The sequence below is a fragment of the Tetrao urogallus genome (genome assembly GCF_951394365.1).
Source record: "Tetrao urogallus genome assembly, chromosome: 2".
Taxonomy (NCBI): Eukaryota; Metazoa; Chordata; class Aves; order Galliformes; family Phasianidae; genus Tetrao; species Tetrao urogallus.
In genome coordinates, this window is record NC_136814.1 from 100,216,995 (window position 1) to 100,237,784 (window position 20,790).

At 40.2% G+C, this 20,790-nt stretch overlaps 1 protein-coding gene across 1 annotated transcript in view; it reads right to left on the minus strand.

The window, feature by feature from the left end:
* WDR35 (WD repeat domain 35) overlaps window positions 1–19,144 on the minus strand; it is a gene marked incomplete at both ends in the record, with an annotated part of 38,015 nt that extends 18,871 nt beyond the window's left edge. The window contains 12 exons of the mRNA XM_079532810.1: window positions 4,153–4,213; window positions 6,251–6,283; window positions 7,133–7,318; window positions 9,966–10,091; window positions 11,722–11,867; window positions 11,964–12,129; window positions 12,643–12,776; window positions 12,984–13,112; window positions 15,626–15,718; window positions 17,564–17,635; window positions 18,445–18,562; window positions 19,121–19,144. Coding sequence (XP_079388936.1) covers window positions 4,153–4,213; window positions 6,251–6,283; window positions 7,133–7,318; window positions 9,966–10,091; window positions 11,722–11,867; window positions 11,964–12,129; window positions 12,643–12,776; window positions 12,984–13,112; window positions 15,626–15,718; window positions 17,564–17,635; window positions 18,445–18,562; window positions 19,121–19,144 — 1,288 coding nt within the window. The remainder of the gene's footprint in view (window positions 1–4,152; window positions 4,214–6,250; window positions 6,284–7,132; window positions 7,319–9,965; window positions 10,092–11,721; window positions 11,868–11,963; window positions 12,130–12,642; window positions 12,777–12,983; window positions 13,113–15,625; window positions 15,719–17,563; window positions 17,636–18,444; window positions 18,563–19,120) is intronic.
* Between the last annotated feature and the right edge of the window lie 1,646 nt (window positions 19,145–20,790).

Consider the following 20,790-nt stretch of genomic DNA (forward strand, 5'->3'; position numbering starts at 1 on the left):
CATATAAAAGGATGATACTCTAAGTTTGCTCTGGCCCTTCCTTCTCTTCCTCACTCACTTCTCTTCACTGTTTCATCATAATACCTCCTCCCTGAAGGAAAGAAGCTTTGTATTTTAGAAACAGAAAACACCTGCTTTCATGTCTAATCTTCTGAAAGAATAGTAGGTAGAAAAGGTACTTGATCCATGACTGTATTACTTTGCCACATGAAAAAGCTGAGACACTTCTTAGTGTCTAAAATAGGATACAGAATCGCAAGAGACAAGTAATCCCACTTAAATCTGATGGAAAGGAAGCGATCTGACACTGAAGAGTAAATTGTTTTCACATAAGCCTGTTGACATCTGCAAAATGCAGAGAAACCATAACTAATTCAGTCCAAAGAATAACATCTACCTAACTTCAGAGTTTGATTAAAATGTCTCTGGAGGTGCTTGCTCCATGAAGAGCAAACATGAAGAGAAGAAAATCATCAGGCAACAGCAGGGACAGCTGAACTGCACATGGAACAGCTTACAGTCCAGCAAAGTAAGGAATTCACTTTTAAACAATCAGCTGTAACTAAAAGCAATTCAAGTGCTGTTTCAGCCACCATTAAGGTAAGTTAGGAGGGAGGCAAGACAGATGGCTGATGTCCCACACCCAGCAGTGAGGCAGTTGGACAACGCTCTCAACAACATACTTTAACTTTTGGCCAGCCCTGAGGTGGTCAGGCAGTGGAACCAGATGATCTCTGAAGGTCCCTTCCGACTGAACTTCTTTGTCACAACACGGTCCTGACTGTCAGCTCTCTGCCTCTTCTCCACTGTGTGCTGATCAGGCCGTTCTGTACATTACACTGGGCATTAGTACGTGTGAAAGGTGGTAACGTAACAATGTCAGTGCTCCTATGCACATGTGAGATGATATAACCCAGTCTGAGTGATATTTCCTTAGCAGATACCATCTGTTGTGTTTCCATTAAAAAGATATTATAAAAGAAGGTATTTAACCACCATTTAACCTCCATTTAAGGAGGGAAGATTTAGGTTGGATGTTAGGGGGAAGTTCTTTACGAGGAGAGTGGTTAGGCCCTGGAACGGGCTGCCCAGGGAGGTTGTGGATGCCCCGTCCTTGGACGTGTTCAAGGCCAGGTTGGACGGGGTCCTGGGCAACCTGATCTAAATGTGTATGTTTGGTGGCCCTGCTAGGCAGGGGGGTTGGAACTACATGATCCTTGAGGTCCCTTCCAACCCGGGTGATTCTGTGATTCTGTGATTCTGTGAATTTATATTTAGCTACTCACAAAAGGACTTTGACAGAAAGCCTGCGAGCCTACGTTGGTTAATTTTTTGGTAGGATGGGATATAATGCCAGTCAACGAAGAGAAAATCAATTTAAAGGCTAGCAAACATTAGCTGCTCTGAAAGACCCTATAAACACAGCAAACAAAGGAAAAAGATGCATTAGACAAAATAAAAGAGGAAAATTAGGTAGAGCTTTAAGGTGTAACCATCCATCAGAGCCTGCAGGCAAACATTAGAAAGCTAATGTTTGACATTAGCTTTAATGACATTAATGACATAATTTGAAAACCAACAGAATAAAGGGAACCATCAGTATTTTTTGTGAACTCATCTTAAGCGACTGGTTTAGAGCCAAATAACGTAAGATTTGCAGTTCTTGAGGAAGAAAGGAACGTTGCATGATTTCACAGCTACTTTGTCATTAGAAGATTAGCATTGCTTTGTAAAACTAATCTTATAAACCGTTATAAAAATTAACAATGCACAGAAATAGTGTTTTAACACACATTCTCAGATGCATTATTGAAACACTCTGTCAACTACTTAACATCCTTATTAGAAATCTTTCTTCTTCAGTACCAATTTCCTGCCAGGCTGCAGCCCAGGAGTCCTGCAGGATACCAAAGACTCACGAAACAAACGTTTATGCTCTGTAGGGCTCCAGGTGTTTGCTACTCCAGCAAGAGGCACTCTGGCAAAAGCAGAGTTACTGTCTGTTCTGTCTGTAATAACTGACAAGGTCACGCAGAAAAATGCAGCTCAGACTCGTGGTAGTCAAAAGCACTCACTTAAGAGGAGGCAGGAGCACAGTAACACCAGCTGGTCTGTTGCAAAACTTCCTATTATATCAGAAGCATTTCATGAGCATTTGTGAAATATCAAATAAGGTGACTGCCTTGAATGAAGGACTGATTAAAAGTCTGACATAAAGCTTCAGAAAATATTCTATTTGTTTTGAACTCAACGTAGCAATTTTACAGCTTGATTAAAAAAAGAACAGCCTGAAAAATTGTTCTAGAAAGAAAAGAAACAAGAATTCCACAGAGAGATGATATATTTTTCACAACCCAGAAACAGCCTTCTAATTATCTTGGGTAAGAGATGTTAATTTTATTCACACAGTGTTTATTTCTTAAACTATTAATGAGTAAACTATTAATAAATTCTAATTAATTTATAAGCAGGACAAAATAATTACTTCATTAGAAATTATGAACAACTGGAATCCTAGAAGAACTTAGAGAGATGTAAATTACAGCCTCTAAAGATTGACAAGGTCTCCCCTCTCTACTGACCTCAAAAGGCAAGTTCAGCACCTGTAAAACTGAAACAACTGTACCTCCTCCTGCCATAAGCACCAACTGTGATAAACAGCATGATATGCTGTATATAAAAACCCTGACTATATACAAATATCTATATAATATAAGATCAATTTGTGCAAGGAAATATTTCAAGTTATTCTATAAAGCTGTATCTTCAAAGGTTACAACAAAGGAAAGCAAATATGATAAAACCTGCACAATGTAATCCAAAAATGTTTCATTTACAGAGGCTGGGTTCTCATTCTCACCTGCAATCTTTAAAGTCAGCTAACTTTAAAGGAGTCTTAAAGGAGTCACATCTAAAAAACAGAAGTTGTATCATTGGCTGTGTTCACACACTAATGAAAGACTGGTTTGTTACATTTGAAGTACTGAGACTACAAAAATTCTTCAGGACTCAAGAATGCAAATAACCCCAACCTCAAATATTTGGCCTCCTATGAAGATGAAGGCTCAAAAATCTAAGATTTTCACACATGAATTCACACTTGCAAAGAAGATTGTAAGCCTATGCACCACATCGATCAACCAACACTGAGACGAAGCAGATCATGGGAAACTTACTTAAACTGAAGGAAAAAGAGAAGTTTCTTACATATTGTTTCACCTCTTTAGGACAACTCAAATGCAGTTGCAATAACAACATCATCTCTTCAATAAAACAGCATTTCTCTTTAACTGCTTTTAGTCACTGGAGAAGATTCTTTTCTTTTGTAGAGGCAGTTCTGGGAGACAGTACCGGGGGAAAGCAAAAACTGCTACCTTGATTTTAATTACATTATAAACAATCATGGACAGATTTAGAAAGCTTACGAGCAGACCACTAGAAAATGAAAAAGGAAAAACTTTAATAGGAAAAGTTAGAGATGTACACACAAAGCTAATTTTGACAGTCTGAGCAGGATCCATCTCATCTAATTGCAGACATCTCTGACAGAGACAAGCACGTTTAAGCTGGTTGCCCTGGGCTTCTTTGTGGCCAACGCAGAGCAAATAGGCCCCATCTAGGAATCATTCACTGAACTTATTTTAGATGCCAGCTGTAGAAATGAGATGAAATGTGGCCTATAAGTCCCCGACTCCTTCTCCTTCCACCCCAGTCCCACCTATTAAGTGAAGTCCTGGATACTGGTAAACAGTAAGTAATGCAGACAGCTGATGGTGGATGGGAGAGGCAGGGAGGGATAACAACCCCTACACGAAACCACATAATCTGACTTCAGTGCTCACCCATTTATCTTTTTTTCCCCCTACAACCACTGCAAAATTTGTGTATTGAATTCCCCAGGCATTTTTATTCCTGAAGATTCCAACATGTGACAAGAGAGCATCAAACTGATGAACAAAAATTATGAGGCTAAAAAGTATCACAATATTTCATATTCCACAGGACAGATAAGTCACTTATCAGAGCAGGACAGTCTACACTTTAATGACAATCTGCAATATAGGACATGAATATTGCAGTATGTTATTTGACTCAGCTGATTTCCTACTACGATCAAAAGGCCGAACAACAAAACAACCACAAGGTGCTTACCAATATCGATGTATTTTGGGTCCAAAGGAGTGCCAATAGAATTGCAGAGAACGAGCACATACTGTAGGGAAACAAACGTGTTATTAATACCACGTTTTTATGTAAGTTAGTAAGCTGCACAAGGCTTTCAGTGAAGGCATATCTCACAGCCCACATTTCACACAATCTAACGCTGAACAGCAACAGAAAACAGGAACACCATGGCTGCAGAAAATATAAAGACGTTTAAGCATGATTGCAATGGGGGATTTGCCAATTAACACTGTAAATGAAGCCAAGCACAAAACAGGAAGGTGATCAGCTGTTTTAAGCAGATAATCAAATCTATCAGACAGAACACAGGATGTAGGATGTACCACCAGTGGGGTCCACAGATAAGATGCTGGTGAGACGGCCAGTCTCACCTCAGCTTTGGAGAGCACAGACTGCACTCTGTTTACTAGCACGACAGACACACCAGTATTTTCTCAGCAACTCAACTCTTCTCTAGTTGTTCATGCATAGGATAATGTGATAAACTGCAGCAGGCCCCTAACTCCCAGATGTATGGGCTCCTGTTCTACTCTTAGGAAAGCTTACTTGATCACGAACCTCCTGAGGGCTACCTTCAGGGGAGAACTGGGAGTGAGGCCATTCCTCCACACTACTCTAACATGCCACGAAACAGACTGGTTTTGTTAGTTTTGCCCTTCTTGTAATTCTACTTTGGAAAGCTTTAATCAGCACAGATAAATCAGGAAGATTAAAACAAACAACAAAAAAAAGATATCAACATCTAATTGATTGCCTTCAAGTGCCAACGCAGTTTTCTAGATGTAAACCAAGGATTAAATAGCTTTATCATGATTACACAGGGAAATGAGAATGTTTTGAATAAGAAATGTGAAAATTAACTAGTGATTTCCACTGCAGGCTCTTTAGATTCAAAGAACAGTTTTGCTAGACTTGAATCACTCAAGAGCTGGCATCCTGATTCCCCAGGAAATGGAAGACTGTTAGTTGCTCATTAATTCTTTCACTTCCCAACCAACTCATGTAATTGAGATAGCAGACCACTGCAGCTGTACAGCTTGTTCCTTTGAACTGATGGATTGATAGCTTTTAATAATAAGAGAATGGCAGAATGCATAGAATTTAGAGCTTCATCTACTGTCTGAACTATGTTCATTCAAAGACAACAATATGAACAAGGATTTCTTCCCACTGAGTTATATTTTTTCTTGTGCTGTCATCAAAGAAAACACCTCAAACGCATGACTTTTATTTATTTGTTAAGTTAAACTTTCCACCAGCATTTCCAGTTTTCCCCTTTATGTGGCCCCTGCAGAGCCCTTTTTAACCTTTCTACCCGCATACTGTTTGTTTCTGTTGTATCTATATTAATTCTTCTTCAGCACTCACTCTACTTGATTTCTCTTTTATGCCCTTTTTACTTGTTTCTGAGACTCTCCGTCTATCAGAGACTACCAAGGAGTGCTGGAGTGACAGTATCCAAGACAGACTGCATGAGCAACACAGGTGGTGGGTTAGGACCAAGGACAATGAAACTGTCCCATTTCATTGAGCAGAAAGTTCACTGTGGTTATCAAAACTGAGTTCTTCATAACTAATACTGCCTTCCTCTCACAGTACAACAGTTCCTGCCAAAATCCATCTTGTTTGCCCCATCAGCTACTGCTATCCATTTTGTACTCTTGAAATCACAATTCCATCCCCTGAAATCTATTGCAGAATAGGTGTGTTTTTCAGAAAGCAATGAATGAACTGCTACCAGAAGGATAAACTTGTTTACTTCAGCTCCTAAAAGCTGCCTCCCACGTAGCATTAATAATTAGACTGAAGCCATTCAGAAAGAATTGAAAGAAACTTACTATTCCGCAATTTTCAGGTGATAAATGCAATCTCTTATTTATACTCCAGGAAGTTACACTAGATCCCACCTCCCTTTACTTCACATTTTAAAAATGCAACCCAAATTCACATTACTTCATACTCAACTTCACCAAATGCCTTTGTTCACACGTATCACATTTTCAGATCATATCACAGCACACCATCTACTGCACACTCCAACGAAGCAGCACTAAGACATCTTTACCGTTGCACCAATTGACTCCATCTCATGCTCCTCCTTTGTAAGCGATGCATAAGTGATACAGAAAATAATTCAGAACTGAATCCAGTAAGAAAAGCTGTGTGACAGTAATATTAATGTTAACTGAATGTATATTAACCAAAGGATTTGTCTATCATATAAACTATCACTTAAATTAAAAAAATACAATTTTGTAATAACAGGCATTTGTACCATCCAAAAACTGTCCCTTTCTTACATTCCATTTTTCCATTTCCAGCTGATTAAGTAACTCTTAATGTTCTGGTCTTCTCCTACTTTTTGTTTTGCTGTGGAAAAATATGTCCAAAGCAATACTAATCCTGAAGTCTGTGGCTTTTGTGAAGTTATTAGTGGCTGTAAGTCAAGGCAGTTAGTAGGTTCTGAACATTTCAGCTAGCACTTTGGTTCTTGGCTTGTTAGCTTCATGGGGTTCATTTTATGTAAACATGGAGCCTGTTCAATGCCCTTCTGTCAAATGACAGTTAATCACAGAATCATAGAATCGCTCAGGTTGGAAAAGACCTTAAAGATCATTGAGTCCAACCACAACCCAATCATACTACCTGAACTCCAACAACCCTCTGCTAAATCACGTCCCTGAGCAACGCATCCAGATGGTTTTTAAACACAACCTGGGATGGTGACTCAACCACCTCCCTGGGCTGCCTATTCCAGTGCTTAACAACCCTTTCTGTAAAGTTTTTCCTGATACCCAAACTAAACTTACCCTGGTGCAACATAAAGCCATTTCCCCTCACCCTGTCACACACTGAAAAAGATTCAGGATGTTTAATCTTATTTCATTTGTAAAGCACTGACACATACACGACAGTATTTCAAAGACATTTACAAAGAAGTCCTTACCTGAGGTTGATCTTCATCTGCTTTGGTTGCTAACACACAGAAATCTCCATAGGTTGTAATGGAAATCAGGCTCTTGACATATTTCACATACTTCTCGTTGTTTTTTGTGTCCCAGAACACAACACAGTACTCGGGACGGTCAGGTCGGGTGTACGCATAAACCACCGTGTTGGAGCAGTAACCCCACTGCCAAGAGAAATTACTTTGAGCAATTCTACAAGAAATGGGACTAATTCAACATATGTTGTTTCATGAATGTGTTCACTTCATATCAGTACATAACACAATCACTATTTAATGTTCTTTACCTGTCGTGCGATAAACTTGTTTATAAAAAGAATGGGAAGAAAGCCCTGGCAATACATTATTTGCATACTAGCAGCATGGAAAAAGAAGCCTTCCCATCACCAGAAACTGACTGATCAGAATTGGAGAACTATTCTCAAAATGAGAAAAAAAAACCTTTACTCCACGTTTCTTCTTGTTCAGAGAGCACAGAAATACTCGCTGCGATGACGGCTTTTACCATGAAAATGCTTGCTTTGACAAGTAATTTGGCAACACAACATTTACTTCCCAATGGAAGGTAATAAACACCTCAAACAGTGCACTTCCTGAAGCAGTCTAAATAAGCAACTATGTTAGAGCACTGAAGTAACTTCTATCCTTTCTCCTGTATTAGTAACATGAGAAAAGCCCTCCTGTTCCCCCAGAAGAAACATTCATATAAGGAGGAAAAAAGGCAAAATGAGAAACAGAACACTCAAACATTACAAAAATTCAACAAAATTACAGAAGTGAATAAAAAGCCTTTCCAACACACCGGAAACTGAAAACACATCTGAAAGGGAGGTGAAGCTGACAGGCAAACAAGACACAGAGAATCACTTATGGATGATGATGGCATTGTGCAGAAGTCAACAGAACTCTAAGTAACCAGCACTTACTAGAGGTATGAAGAAAACCTGCTAGAGAGCTGCCCAGAAGGGTTCTTACATTTTACATGTAATGAAACTACTGTTATATCAATTGAGAATCTACTTTTTCTTCTTATGGCAACACCTAAAAACTTGGATTATGCAGTAAACAGGTACTAGGATACTAACATTTCATCTCCAGGTCCATTCCAATCCAGCTGGAATACATGACAGCTTTGAATCGCTGTCATTTAACAACTGTTACCTTTCAGATTACCCAGTTATTAAAATAAAGTTATCAATACAACCAGATAAAAGTAAACTGATGATAAGGTGCTGCTCACTGGAGGATGACACACATCATCCATCACAAAAATATTTCATGTTGAAATTGAGTATACTAACAAGTATAAACTGAGTAGACTAACAAGACAGAGGTTATTTGCCACAGAAATAATTTGACCACATCTTTTTTCACTTTAATAGGGAGAGGAAAAAAAGAAATAGCTTACAAACGCAGCATACTGGCAACTGGGAAATGAAAATATGAATAGGAATTGCATCGATCAGGTTGCACCATTTCCAGCGTTTGACTCGCCTGGTTCTATTAAATCACAACAAAGTAACAGAAAAAGGCTCAAACAATTCCCAATTTAACACTCTGCTCATCCACTTCAATCAAACAACAATGAAAACTGTGAAGCCCTTCTTGGAGCCTTACTTAAGTGACAGCCTCAATCACTGCCAAATTCAGAACCGTGCCTACTTCTGTTAATTTTAACAAGTATACATTTCCTTGATATGAAATAAAACCACAAATTCATTATTTAGAAAAAAAACAACTGCTAAGTCATTCCATCACCAACAAAGACATTCCTGTCACTAAAACTTCAAGTCATAGCACCGATGAAACAGAAATCATAAATTAAGCACTGGTTTATTTATTGGGCTTTAAAAAAATATGCAGCCATGATATAACTGGGTCAGAAAGCTCTGTATTGGAATTTCACTTAAAATATCAATTTGAATAAATCCAAAATCTAGAACGAGTTACTGATCACAGACAGGAAAAAGAGCATGAGCAATACTACCCCACATTAATTTTTGGTGGAGTCTTAATCCAAATTCCAAACAATTACAAGTTTGGTTTGCTTGGTTGTTTTCCTCAAAGTTTGACATTTTTCAGATCTTTCATTTGAAGGTATTCTGTTTTGTACAAACAACTGAAAATAAAGACTGACTCTATAGCTGACTATGGCACTGAGCTGGTACAAAGAAAGTATTTTTAGTATGCTTCAATAAACACTGACCCAACCAAGCCATGGAACAACTCCAAAAGGAAAGAGTGAAAGTGAACCCATGACACAAACACGAGACTTCTGCTCTTCAAACCTTGGTCTCTCACAGTTTTAGTGTTGGACTGCTTAGCAGTGGGAATAAAATGTACTGCTCATAGAATGCTCTCATCATTACCTAGGTCTGTATCCAAGCTTTGTCTGTGGAAAGCTGCTAAGCAATTCAAGAGAGAGCTCAGCAATGAGATCACAACTGGTGAATGTGCAGTAGGATGCTCCTGTGCTCTACTAACACTTCTGTTTGTGAAGCCCATAGAAACTATCTCAAAGTTAAAAAAACAAATAAGTACATAAAAAAGAGTCCATAATACCATAATTTGGGTCTCTCTCTTACGGTTTTTACAGGATGTAAAAAACTGTTCCTTGCCCAATGAAAAGAAAAATTGTCAATATAAAAAAAAAAAAACTACTATATTTTCCACTTTCTATGAATAAATTCTCCTCTCCAATTAGCTTTGAAATCCATTTATCACCTAACTATCCTTTTATCCTCTATTTAAGCACCATCTTCTTCTTTCAACTAAATGTGCTAGTCAAATTAAGTGCCACGTAACCACTTACCTTGTAATCTGGCCGAATGTTTGCAAAATATATGTAAGAATCAACAGCTAGTGCAATTTTCAGTCCACCTCCCTCCCAAGATAAAGCTGATATCTGCTTGCCAGGAACTTTCAGCGTGCGTAAGTGCTTGTTTCAAAACAGGAAAAGAAAAAAAACACTGAATATCGTAAGAAGACTGCCCTAAAATACATAACAACAGTGCTGCTGGTTGATGAAATACAGGCTTGTACATCTTCTCTAGAGTAGCCCATAATAATTCCCAAATTAGCACACACATGCTAATGAGGTTTGACAATTTGATAAGTATTACAATAAACCACACCTCAATTTTTTTAATTTTCTTTTTGCCTCTTCAGAAAGGGAAATATTTCATTTAGATACTACATTTTTAACAATTGGAAAAAAATAAACAATAGAGAATGACAGCATAACTGTTTTTTCTTTCGTATGGTAATCTGAACCACCTTTACTATTTCAGTTACTATTGACAGAATTGCTCAGGTTGGATGATCATCAAAGATCGTCAAGTCCAGCCACAGCCTAAGCATACCACCCTAACTCCAAACCACGTCCCTGACCACATCCAGATGGCTTTTAAACACATCCAGGAATGCTGACTCAACCACCTCCCTGGGCAGCCCATTCCAGTGCTTAACAACCCTTTCTGTAAAGAAGTTTTTCCTCATATCCAAACGGTGCTGATAACTGACATGACTCAAGTTTCACTGACAGTAAGTGTATGAATTATATTAGTCAGCTGACCTTTAACTACATGATAGGTTAGGGAGATATTTTTATTCATTTAAGCTACGTCAAGGGCATATACGGAATCAGCTGATCAGTACACAATTTGCAGTGAGGCAATGGACATTTTCTTTGTCTCTGTATCTCCCCCCCCTTCCAAAAAGCCTAAGTATTTAGACACGAATCTCTAATCTAAGAGCTAACAAACTTCCCTTTGTTTAAATATCTTTTCTATAGCACCTTAAGTTGAACAATGAATTAAATAAAAACTAATGTTTCTGAAAAAGATAACCATTGTCCCACAGACCATTTGTTTGAGGGAAACTTCTTGGTTGCAAAGTATATGGATGGATGTAATAAAGGACACCTCTACTCCTTAGTGTAATCCTTAGCTTAAATAAAATACACCTCTTTAGGGAGCAGAGCACTGATACTCATGCTTAGATCTAGCCCTTCTTCTGAAGGTAAGAATTCATGCCTAAAGGAACTGCTGCCAATAAGCCTACATAATTTAGTACCTAGTTCATGTGTCTGACCAGACACTACAGCAAACTGTAAATCCAATCCTGGTTACACCCTATTCACAGAAGACACCATCTTCCAAAACGTTAACCCACAACTTGACTATCACAGCCAGCACAAAACCAGTCTAAAACCCAGACTGACTGTTGGCTTTAAACTCTGGCTATACAGTCTCAAACACCTGTTTCTAGAGATCTGGAGATCCCTAGGTCTGACACAGTGGAGAAAGACAAGTAAGTCCAGATTCCACACATGCACATTAAGTTAGCATCTTCACTGCTGCCTAAGCGTTCTCAAAATTGATGAGAAATTCTTTACTCAGAGAGCGGTGAGGCCCTGGCACAGCTGCACAGAGAAGCTGGGGATGTCCCATCCCTGGAGGCGTTCAAGGCCAGGTTGGGTGGAGCCTTGGGAAACCCTCACAGGAAAAAGAAAAAACATGCTAAAATAAAGAAAATGAAGGTTTCATTAGTGTATTCAATATTTTTACCTCACCAAATGGAGTGTAGAACTGCACAACATTCACATCTTTATCTGGAGATGTTCCTTTTAGGGAGCCTGCCAGTGCCAATACGCTTCCACAATGGTTCCATTGAATACACACTACATTCATACCAGTATCAATCAGAACAGGATCTGGGTTTGGAGAAATACATATTGAAAATTTAAAGATTAGTAGGAGTTTCAGGTCAATAAAAGCTCAGTAATTAGCATCCCACATTCTGTGCTTACTGTGATCATTCTCATCTCTCATTATCTGGCATCTTCCATTCTCATAACAGACAGCAAGACAAGGACAATCTGGTTCAACGTAGCCTTCTGCACCATGGTACCAATGTATTCCAGCAATGCGGAAAGTTCCTGTTAAGTTCACCAAACAGCTCAGCTTCATTTTCACCTAGACAAGAATGGTTAAGTACTGAAAGTCAGGTATAACACTCTGTGTAGAGGAACAATTCATATCTACACAAAGAGCTTGCAAGAGGCCAGATATACACATGCAAAACTGTTCTCCTGAGCCAAGGAAAAAGCTGGCATAAAAAATTTAAGAGTCTGAAACTCTTAAATTGAACTCTTCATTCAATGCTGGATCAGACATGAGAACACATCTTCTAATTACAAAGAAGTATTTCAGTTCTGGCATTTTTATTCTTTCAAAAGTATCCCAGAAAATAAACAGATACGCACAAAAGGCACTCACTACCACAATAGAACTTTGCAAAAAATAAAACTTTTGGTTGTTACTTTCATTATAAAATTGCAACTGAATAAATCCTGCATAAAAATGTTACACAAAAAACCTTGCCCTAACTGACCTCTTCCAACTAAATAAGTATGAAATAACCTACAAAGGAAATACACTTTTATGCACATTACAGTTAATAATTTATGATAACGAGCATGCACTTACAATGAAGTTTCCATTACTGTCATAAATGTGGATTTCTCCATTTGCCATTCCAAAGAGCAAGACTTTGCTATCAGAGGACCAGGCTACATGGCACAGGTGTGTACCTTTCAAATCTTTACCCCAAATGCGATTGCCTGTAACAGAGCATTGACTGTCCTTAATAAGCATACCACAAACTAAAGGAAGGATGCAATCCCATACAAAAACTAAAGCTGCGAAAGAATATAAGCAACAACTTCTAAAGTAACTATTAATTGTATTTATATAGAGAAAGAGTTGCTATGAACCAACTTCTGGAAAATGAAAGCTATCTAACAAGACAAAATTAGCAAAGCTTTTACCATCTACAGATCCAACAATCACAGCTCCGTCTTCATACACAATACAAATCTTCTGTCCATCAGCATTCCAGCTCATGCTTCGAACAACAGATTTATTTCTGTTGTTTATCATCTCTTCATACCAAGCACCTATTAGCAGTGAATAAAAAATTGAGTTCTACTTCTGATTTGATAATCCTCTTGTTGATTCAAGACTAATCACCAAATTCAAAAAATAAAACAACCCTCGATTAAAAGATATACAAATAGGATACCAATGAGATGCTAATCACATTTCTTAGCAATATAATTTCAAGAAGCTGCTAAAAACAAATACAACATAATACAGAAACATAAGAGTTTATAAAAATTACCAACAAATCAAAGTAGAAATTCAATGAAATGGAAAAGCTTTTGAAGTGTCTGCTTTAAACAAAGATGCGATACAAGTTAATGACTCTGAAATGCAATAAAGAGCTGCAGAAATAGCCTGTTTTGGAAAGAAATTAAAGAGAACATTGTTCCAAAGTTTTTGTGGAACTTCAGAAAGACTATACCACTGTGTGAAACCCAGTGCTTTGGTGTGTTTTTCTTATTCCCAAAAAGATAGGAACAATTAAGAAATAAGAAAGGGAAGCCAAAGTTTGGGAGGGGCCCAATAGGAAGAAATCTATGCTTACATAATTTCAAAAGAGACCAAAACACACAGGGAAATAAACAGAAGAAAAAACTGTCACTGATAAAAATAAGTACTAAGTAATTTACAGATTCTTCTCCCAGACTAGAACCACAGAATCACAGAATGGCCTGGGTTGAAAAGGACCACAATGATCATCTGGTTCCAACCCCCTGCTCTGTTCAGAGTCACCAACCAGCAGACCAGGCTGCCCAGAGCCACATCCAGCCTGGCCTTGGATGCCTCCAGGGATGGGGCATCCACAGCCTCCTTCACAGCCTCCTTGGGCAACCTGTTCCAGTGCCTCACCACCCTCTGTGTGAAAAACTTCCTCCTAAGATCTAACCTGAACCTCCCCTGTCTCAGTTTAAGACCATTCCCCCTTGTCCTATCGCTACCCACCCTTGTAAACAGCCGTTAAGCTAAAGGAGATCACTCATGTGCTTCTTTATTGTTCAGTACGCTATTTTTGTCCAAGGAAATAAAGAAAAAGACATTTAAAATAAGACATTTGTAGTGGTTTACCAAGCACAAGGCTAAAACTTGTTATCTTTTCCTTGTACCAACCTGATCTCCTTCTATGATCTAGTGACCCATCTGGTGGATGAAGGAAAGGCTGCTGATGTGGTCTACCTAGACTTCAGCAAAGCCTTTGACACTGTCTCCCACAGCATTCTCCTGCAGAAGCTGGCAGTCAGAGGCTTGGATGGGTACACTCTTGGCTGGGTAAGGAGCTGGCTGGAGGGCCGGGCGCAGAGAGTGGTGGTGAATGGAGTCAAATCCAGCTGGCGACCGGTCGTGAGTGGTGTTCCGCAGGGGTCGGTGCTGGGGCCTGTCCTCTTCAATATCTTTATAGATGACCTCGATGAGGGCATCGAGTGCACCCTCAGTAAATTCGCAGATGACACCAAATTGGCTGGAAGCGTGGATCTGCCTGGGGGTAGCGACGCCCTACAGAGGGATCTGGACAGGCTGGAGAGCTGGGCTGGAGCCAATGGGATGAGTTTCAACAAGGCCAAATGCCGGGTCCTGCACTTCGGCCACAACAACCCCAGGCGACGCTACAGGCTTGGGGCGGTGTGGCTGGAGGATTGCGTAGAGGAAATGGACCTGGGGGTATTGATTGATGCTCGGCTGAACATGAGCCGACAGTGTGCCCAGGTGGCCAAGAAGGCCAATGGCATCCTGGCTTGCATCAGAAACAGTGTTGCAAGCAGGAGCAGAGAGGTGATTGTTCCCCTATATTCAGCACTCGTCAGGCCGCACCTCGAGTACTGTGTCCAGTTTTGGGCCCCTCACTGCAAGAAAGATATTGAGGCCCTGGAACGTGTTCAAAGAAGGGCAACGAAGCTGGTGAGGGGTCTGGAACACAGGCCATATGAGGAGAGGCTGAAGGAGCTGGGAATGTTCAGCCTGGAGAAGAGGAGGCTCAGGGGAGACCTTATTGCTCTCTATAACTTCCTGAAGGGAGGTTGTAGTGAGCTGGGGGTCGGCCTCTTCTCTCGTGTCATTAGTGATAGGACCAGGGGGAATGGTTTCAAGCTACGCCAGGGGAAATTCAGGCTGGACATGAGGAAGTATTACTTTTCAGAAAGGGTGGTCAGGCACTGGAATGGACTGCCCAGGGAGGTGGTGGAATCACCGACCCTGGGGGTGTTCAAGGAAAGACTGGATGTTGCGTTGAGGGACATGGTTTAGTAGGAGCTATTGGGAATAGGTGAACGGTTGGACTGGGTGATCTTTTAGGTCTTTTCCAACCTTAGTGATTCTATGATTCTATGATTCTATGATTCTAGACAGCTCTGCAGGACAAACACCTTTTCATAAGCGGCGCTACAAAAATTCAGACAATTACAATAAAAACTTGAAAAATGTTTTAAGCCTATTTTGACTTTTTCAGAAGCCTGAAAAAGATTTATTAAAATCACCAGCAAAGATCTCCCACCGTATGGATTATTATCCAATCTCAAAGCTGTCTGCAGAGTACCTTTATATATGATCCACACAATGATGAGCCCGTTTTGATCACTGGTTGTTAATTTGTGGTACTGTTCATTCCACGTCACCACCTGCACCGAACCTAGAAAATCATACACTTTTGTGTTTATGCCATTTAAAGAAGTTAAGGGAAAGCATGACATACAAACTGATTGCCCTGGAGCTAACAGAAATTTGTACTGCCGACTTGGATTTCATTTTAGACATTCTTTCTGTACCATTCCTTTCCTCTTTCAAAACTCTGCTAAATGCCTCCCTTTGCTCCTTTATTCACCCACCTCACTAACTCCTTCTCCAAATTCTACCCAGAATATTACAGAATCACAGAATCTGAAACAAAATATACTGAATACAAAATATAAAATACTGAATACAAAATATTGAAACAAAATATTGTTTCAGTATGCAACAACAAATCGTAGTTTCTGGTGGTTTCTGACTGTCTCACACATCTTTGACAAAACTTTATTGTCCTAAGAAAGTTTCTTGGTGCTCTTTTCTTTTTCTTCTTCATAGAAATAGTTTGATCCTCAGTAGTGCTGTAGGTTTAAAACCAAACATCTCTCCTGCTTACCAAAAAGCACATTCTCCTCACTACTTCAAACCTTCAAGTCTCAAGAGGATCCTTCTTGCAAACATTTAATTTGATTTGAAACACCTTCAAACAATTTCTACTATTAGCTCATATCAGTCTAATACTGGATGTAAATTTGATCACTTCAAGCATCACAATAATTCAGTTCTTCATCAGTGGTTAGCCAGTTCCTCTTTATCCTTTCCATTTCTCTTTACTTCAGTCATAAGCTTTATCGACAATCAAAGATACACTGAATGGGGTAAATGTAACCTATTTCAGAATCATATTTCAGATATCATTTAAAATACCACTAAATAAACTTTTATTATTATTATTATTATTATATTATATTATTATTATATATATATAATATATATTTATTATTATATTATTATATAAATAAGCTTTATCGACAATCGAAGATACACTGAATGGGGTAAATGTAACCTATTTCAGAATCATATTTCAGATATCCATTTAAAATACCACTAAATAAATTCTTCAAAATTAACCTTTTTATCATAATTAGGCCCCTAAAGTAACCTGCTATCAAGCTGCAAATGCAAATCTTCATAAAAAGGTCATTTCTTCATCTAAGGATTACAGCACCCCCATCTTATCACACTGTCCATAGATAATGGCTGTTTATCATGTGAGACTCCAATTCCTCCCTAATTTCCCTGCATTCAGTTTTTACTTTCAAGCACTCTATCCTCCTGCAACCTGTTTTCTAACCTCTCTGAACTCTGTCTATCAGCCAACAAACAAACTATGATTTGTCAACAAACGTGAAACGAAGATAAATATTTAAGAGAAAGATGAATTTGCTAAACTAACTGTGATTTCTTCAGAAAACATTAAGCTACCATAACAAGCAGCATCCTCCACTTCAAAATAAATCTAAACACCTTTTCCTGAATAACGAACAGAGACTGAGGAATTTAGAACAAGTCAAAACTGAAGCAATAAAAAATTAGGCTGTAAGGTCAAAGTTTGCAGACCTAAGCATGAAAAACTCGTAAGCAAACTTTTAGAGTCAGGCTTAGTTTGTGCAGCATGCATTCTATATCACGCACAGCACACCAGCCAGAAGAACAGGGCTGATAGATCAGGTTGATTCTCAACCCAGTAATTCATTCGCAGATCATGAAGGATTAACTTTAGCTATTTATTTCATCAGGTACCTCAACAGGAAATAGGCAGCCAAGCTGTCACATACCTGATTATAATACTGATATCTTTATTTTACACTTTTAATTAAAGCTTTGAGAAAAAATACTCTATACATTTCCCCAAATCCTGTATTTTTAATTATAATTAAAAAAAAAACATGAAATGCCCAAGACTTACCGCTATGGCCTTCAAGAGTTTGATTCATAGAAAGATTGCTAGGAGCTGCAAGGCCCTTTATTTTTGCTTCATCTAAAAATAACAAAAATAACTATAAAATAAACCTAACAAAGTAAGGTTATTACTGTATGTAACAGTACTTCAACACTAATGACCATTTATATAAATTAAATTACAAAGGCGTATCTGTAGGATGGATTTTCCACCCCTCAGTTCAACATGTTTGTCATCCAAATCCAGATTGATCATTACACTTGAACAACTTCTAGGAAAACAAACCAAAACAAAGTAAAATCTATGGCTATCACACCAGAAACAGGTTTAAAAGAACTGGAGAATACATCAGATTTCACTTCTCTCTGAACATGTTTAACTTACTTCAAGGAAATATGCAACTTTCTTGCTAGAATAACAATATTTAAAAATAAACAAGAAATAATGAAATTCATTCAAAACAAACAAATCACAGAATCAGAGAATGGCCTGGGTTGAAAAGGACCACAATGATCATCTAGTTTCAACCCCCTGCTACGTGCAGGGTTGCCAACCAGCAGACCAGGCTGCCCAGAGCCATGTCTATAAAAAAAGTCAATATAAAAATAACAAAAATGAACGTTATGCCCAGAAAGAAGATGCACTGGAAGTTCAGTGAGTGTAAAGCTCAATAAATAACAAGTATGCCAGGTAAGGCAAGCCAAAGGAAAACAGTGGAAAACAGCAGTGCTTCTGATGCTTATGCAAATATATAACCATCTGTAGCAGATTTAAAACATATGCAGTATTGTCAAGTAACTTCTGGAGAGAGTTGTGCTTTCAGAACTTTGAAGTGCAGTGTGTTCTGCTCTTTAAAGAAAGATTTTTCTTTTTTAAGTGTGAATTACCTGTCTGCGATTCTAATCTTAAAACTTTCAATAATCCATCCTCTCCACCACAGGCTATGAAGCCTTCTTCCTTGTTCCAGGAAATACATCTTAATCGGACGTTGCCAGGAATTGCAATCTGAAAACAAAACATTTTTTTATCCGCACATAGTACTGAAGAACCTTTTTTTTTTTTTTTTTAATGTCAGAATATTCTAAGAATGCTACAAAATGCTCGTAGCGCAGAATTTAAACAGAATTATATACAGAAGTAAAACACGGCAACTCAAAACTTTAGAAAAGGGGAACACAGTGCATCTAATGTATAATCATGGAACGGTTTGGGTCGGAAGGGACCATTGAGATCACGCAGTTCCAACCCCTGCCATAGGCAGAGACATCTCCCTCTAGCCCAGGCTGCTCACAGCCCCATCCAGCCTGGCTTTGAATGCTTGCAGGAAGAGGACATCCACAGCCTCACTGGACAGCCCATTCCAGTGTCTCACCACCTTCACAGTACAGAATTTCTGCCTAACATCTAATCCCGCACGGCTGCTCAGCGCTGGGCACAGCCGCTGGGAGAACAGCCGAACGAACCCCCCGACGATCCATCGGGCCGCCGCTCTCTGCAATTCCGCCCCACCCCCACCCCACCCCCCCGCGAGCCGCCCGCCGCCCCTCGGTCCGCCGGCAGCACCTTCTTGCACAGGTAGATGAACATCCTGGGACAGGAGGCGCGGCACGGCGCCACAGCGCTAACCTCCTTCGTTGCCCTGGCAACCGCCGCCGGAAGCGCACTCTTGGCGCTTACCTTCTACTTCCGGGCAGCAGTGGCCCGCCTCCTCCTCCTTCCCCCCTTTTTTTCCTCTCCTCCTCCCACCCCGGACATGGCGGCGGGGCTGAGGGCGGGGGATTGGCAGCTCAGTGTGTGCTCAGTGGCAGCGCGCCGTCTCTGTGGCTACGAAACGATCCTGCTCGTACTTCTTTAATTAATAAAGACCATTCCGCTTTTCCATAAAGGAAAATCAAAAAGTGTGTGAATCCCACATCTGTTTTTATAGAGAGAATTACCCCAGAATTGCCCCACTGTTGGCTGGGGTAAACGATGGAGGGCAGCAGGCATTAGACACAATTATGCTCATTCACAGGCTGTGTTGGACACTCACAATTTACCTGGGCTGGTACGTCCACTCAGTGTGTTAAAGGTGTAAGGGAGCCCTTCGGAATCAAAGAATCACAGAATGGACAGGGTTGGAAGGGACCTCAAGGATCATGAATCTGCAATTCCCGTGCCACACGCAGGGCCACCAATCTCCCCATTTAATACTAGGCCAGGCTGCCCAGGGCCCCATCCAACCTAGCCTTGAACACCTCCACGGATGGGGCATCCATAACCTCTCTGGGCAGCCTGTTCCAGCACCTCACCACTCTCTGTAAAGAACTTCCCCCTGACATCCAACCTAAATCTTCCCTCCCTCAACTTAAAACCATTTCCCCTTGTCCTGCAGTTATCAACCCTTTCAAAGAGTTGATTTCCCTCCTGTTTGTAGGCTCCCTTTAGGTACTGAAAGGCTGCAATGAGGTCACCCCGCAGCCTTCTTTTCTCCAGGCTGAACAAGCCCAGCTCCCTCAGCCTGTCTTCATAGGGGAGGTGCTCCAGTCCTCTGATCTTCGTGGCTCTCCTCTGGACCTTCTCCAACAGCTCCCTGTCTTTTTTGTACTGGGGGCTCCAGACCTGGACGCAGTACTTCAGATGGGGCCTCACAAGAGCAGAATAGAGGAGGACAATCACCTCCCTGTCCCTGCTGGCCACCCCTCTTTTGATGGAGCCCAGGATACCATTTGCTTTTTGAGCTGCAAAGGCACACTGCTGGCTCATGTTAAGTTTTTCATCCATCAGGACCCCCAGGTCCTTCTCTGCAGGGCTGCTCTCAAGGACCGCTCCTTCCAGCCTGTATGGATGCCTGGGATTCCTCCAGCCCAACTGCAAAACTCTGCACTTTGCCATGTTGAACCTCATCAGGTTCACCCGGGCCCACCTTTTCTAGCCTCTCGAGGTCCCTCTGAATGGCATCCCTTCCTTCTACCATGTTAACCGCACCACTCAGATTGGTGTTGTCAGCAAACTTGCTGAGGGTGCACTCGATTCTGTCATCGATGTCATTGATAAAGATGTCAGAGTGCACAGGTCCCAAAACAGACCCCTCGTTACCGGCCTCTACCTGGACACAGAACCATTGATGACCACCCTCTATCTGCGGCCTTTCAGCCAGTTTCTTATCCATCAAGTGGTCCACCCATCAAATCCACATCCCTCCAATTTGGAGATAAGGATGTGATGGGGGACCATGTCAGAGGCCTTGCTCA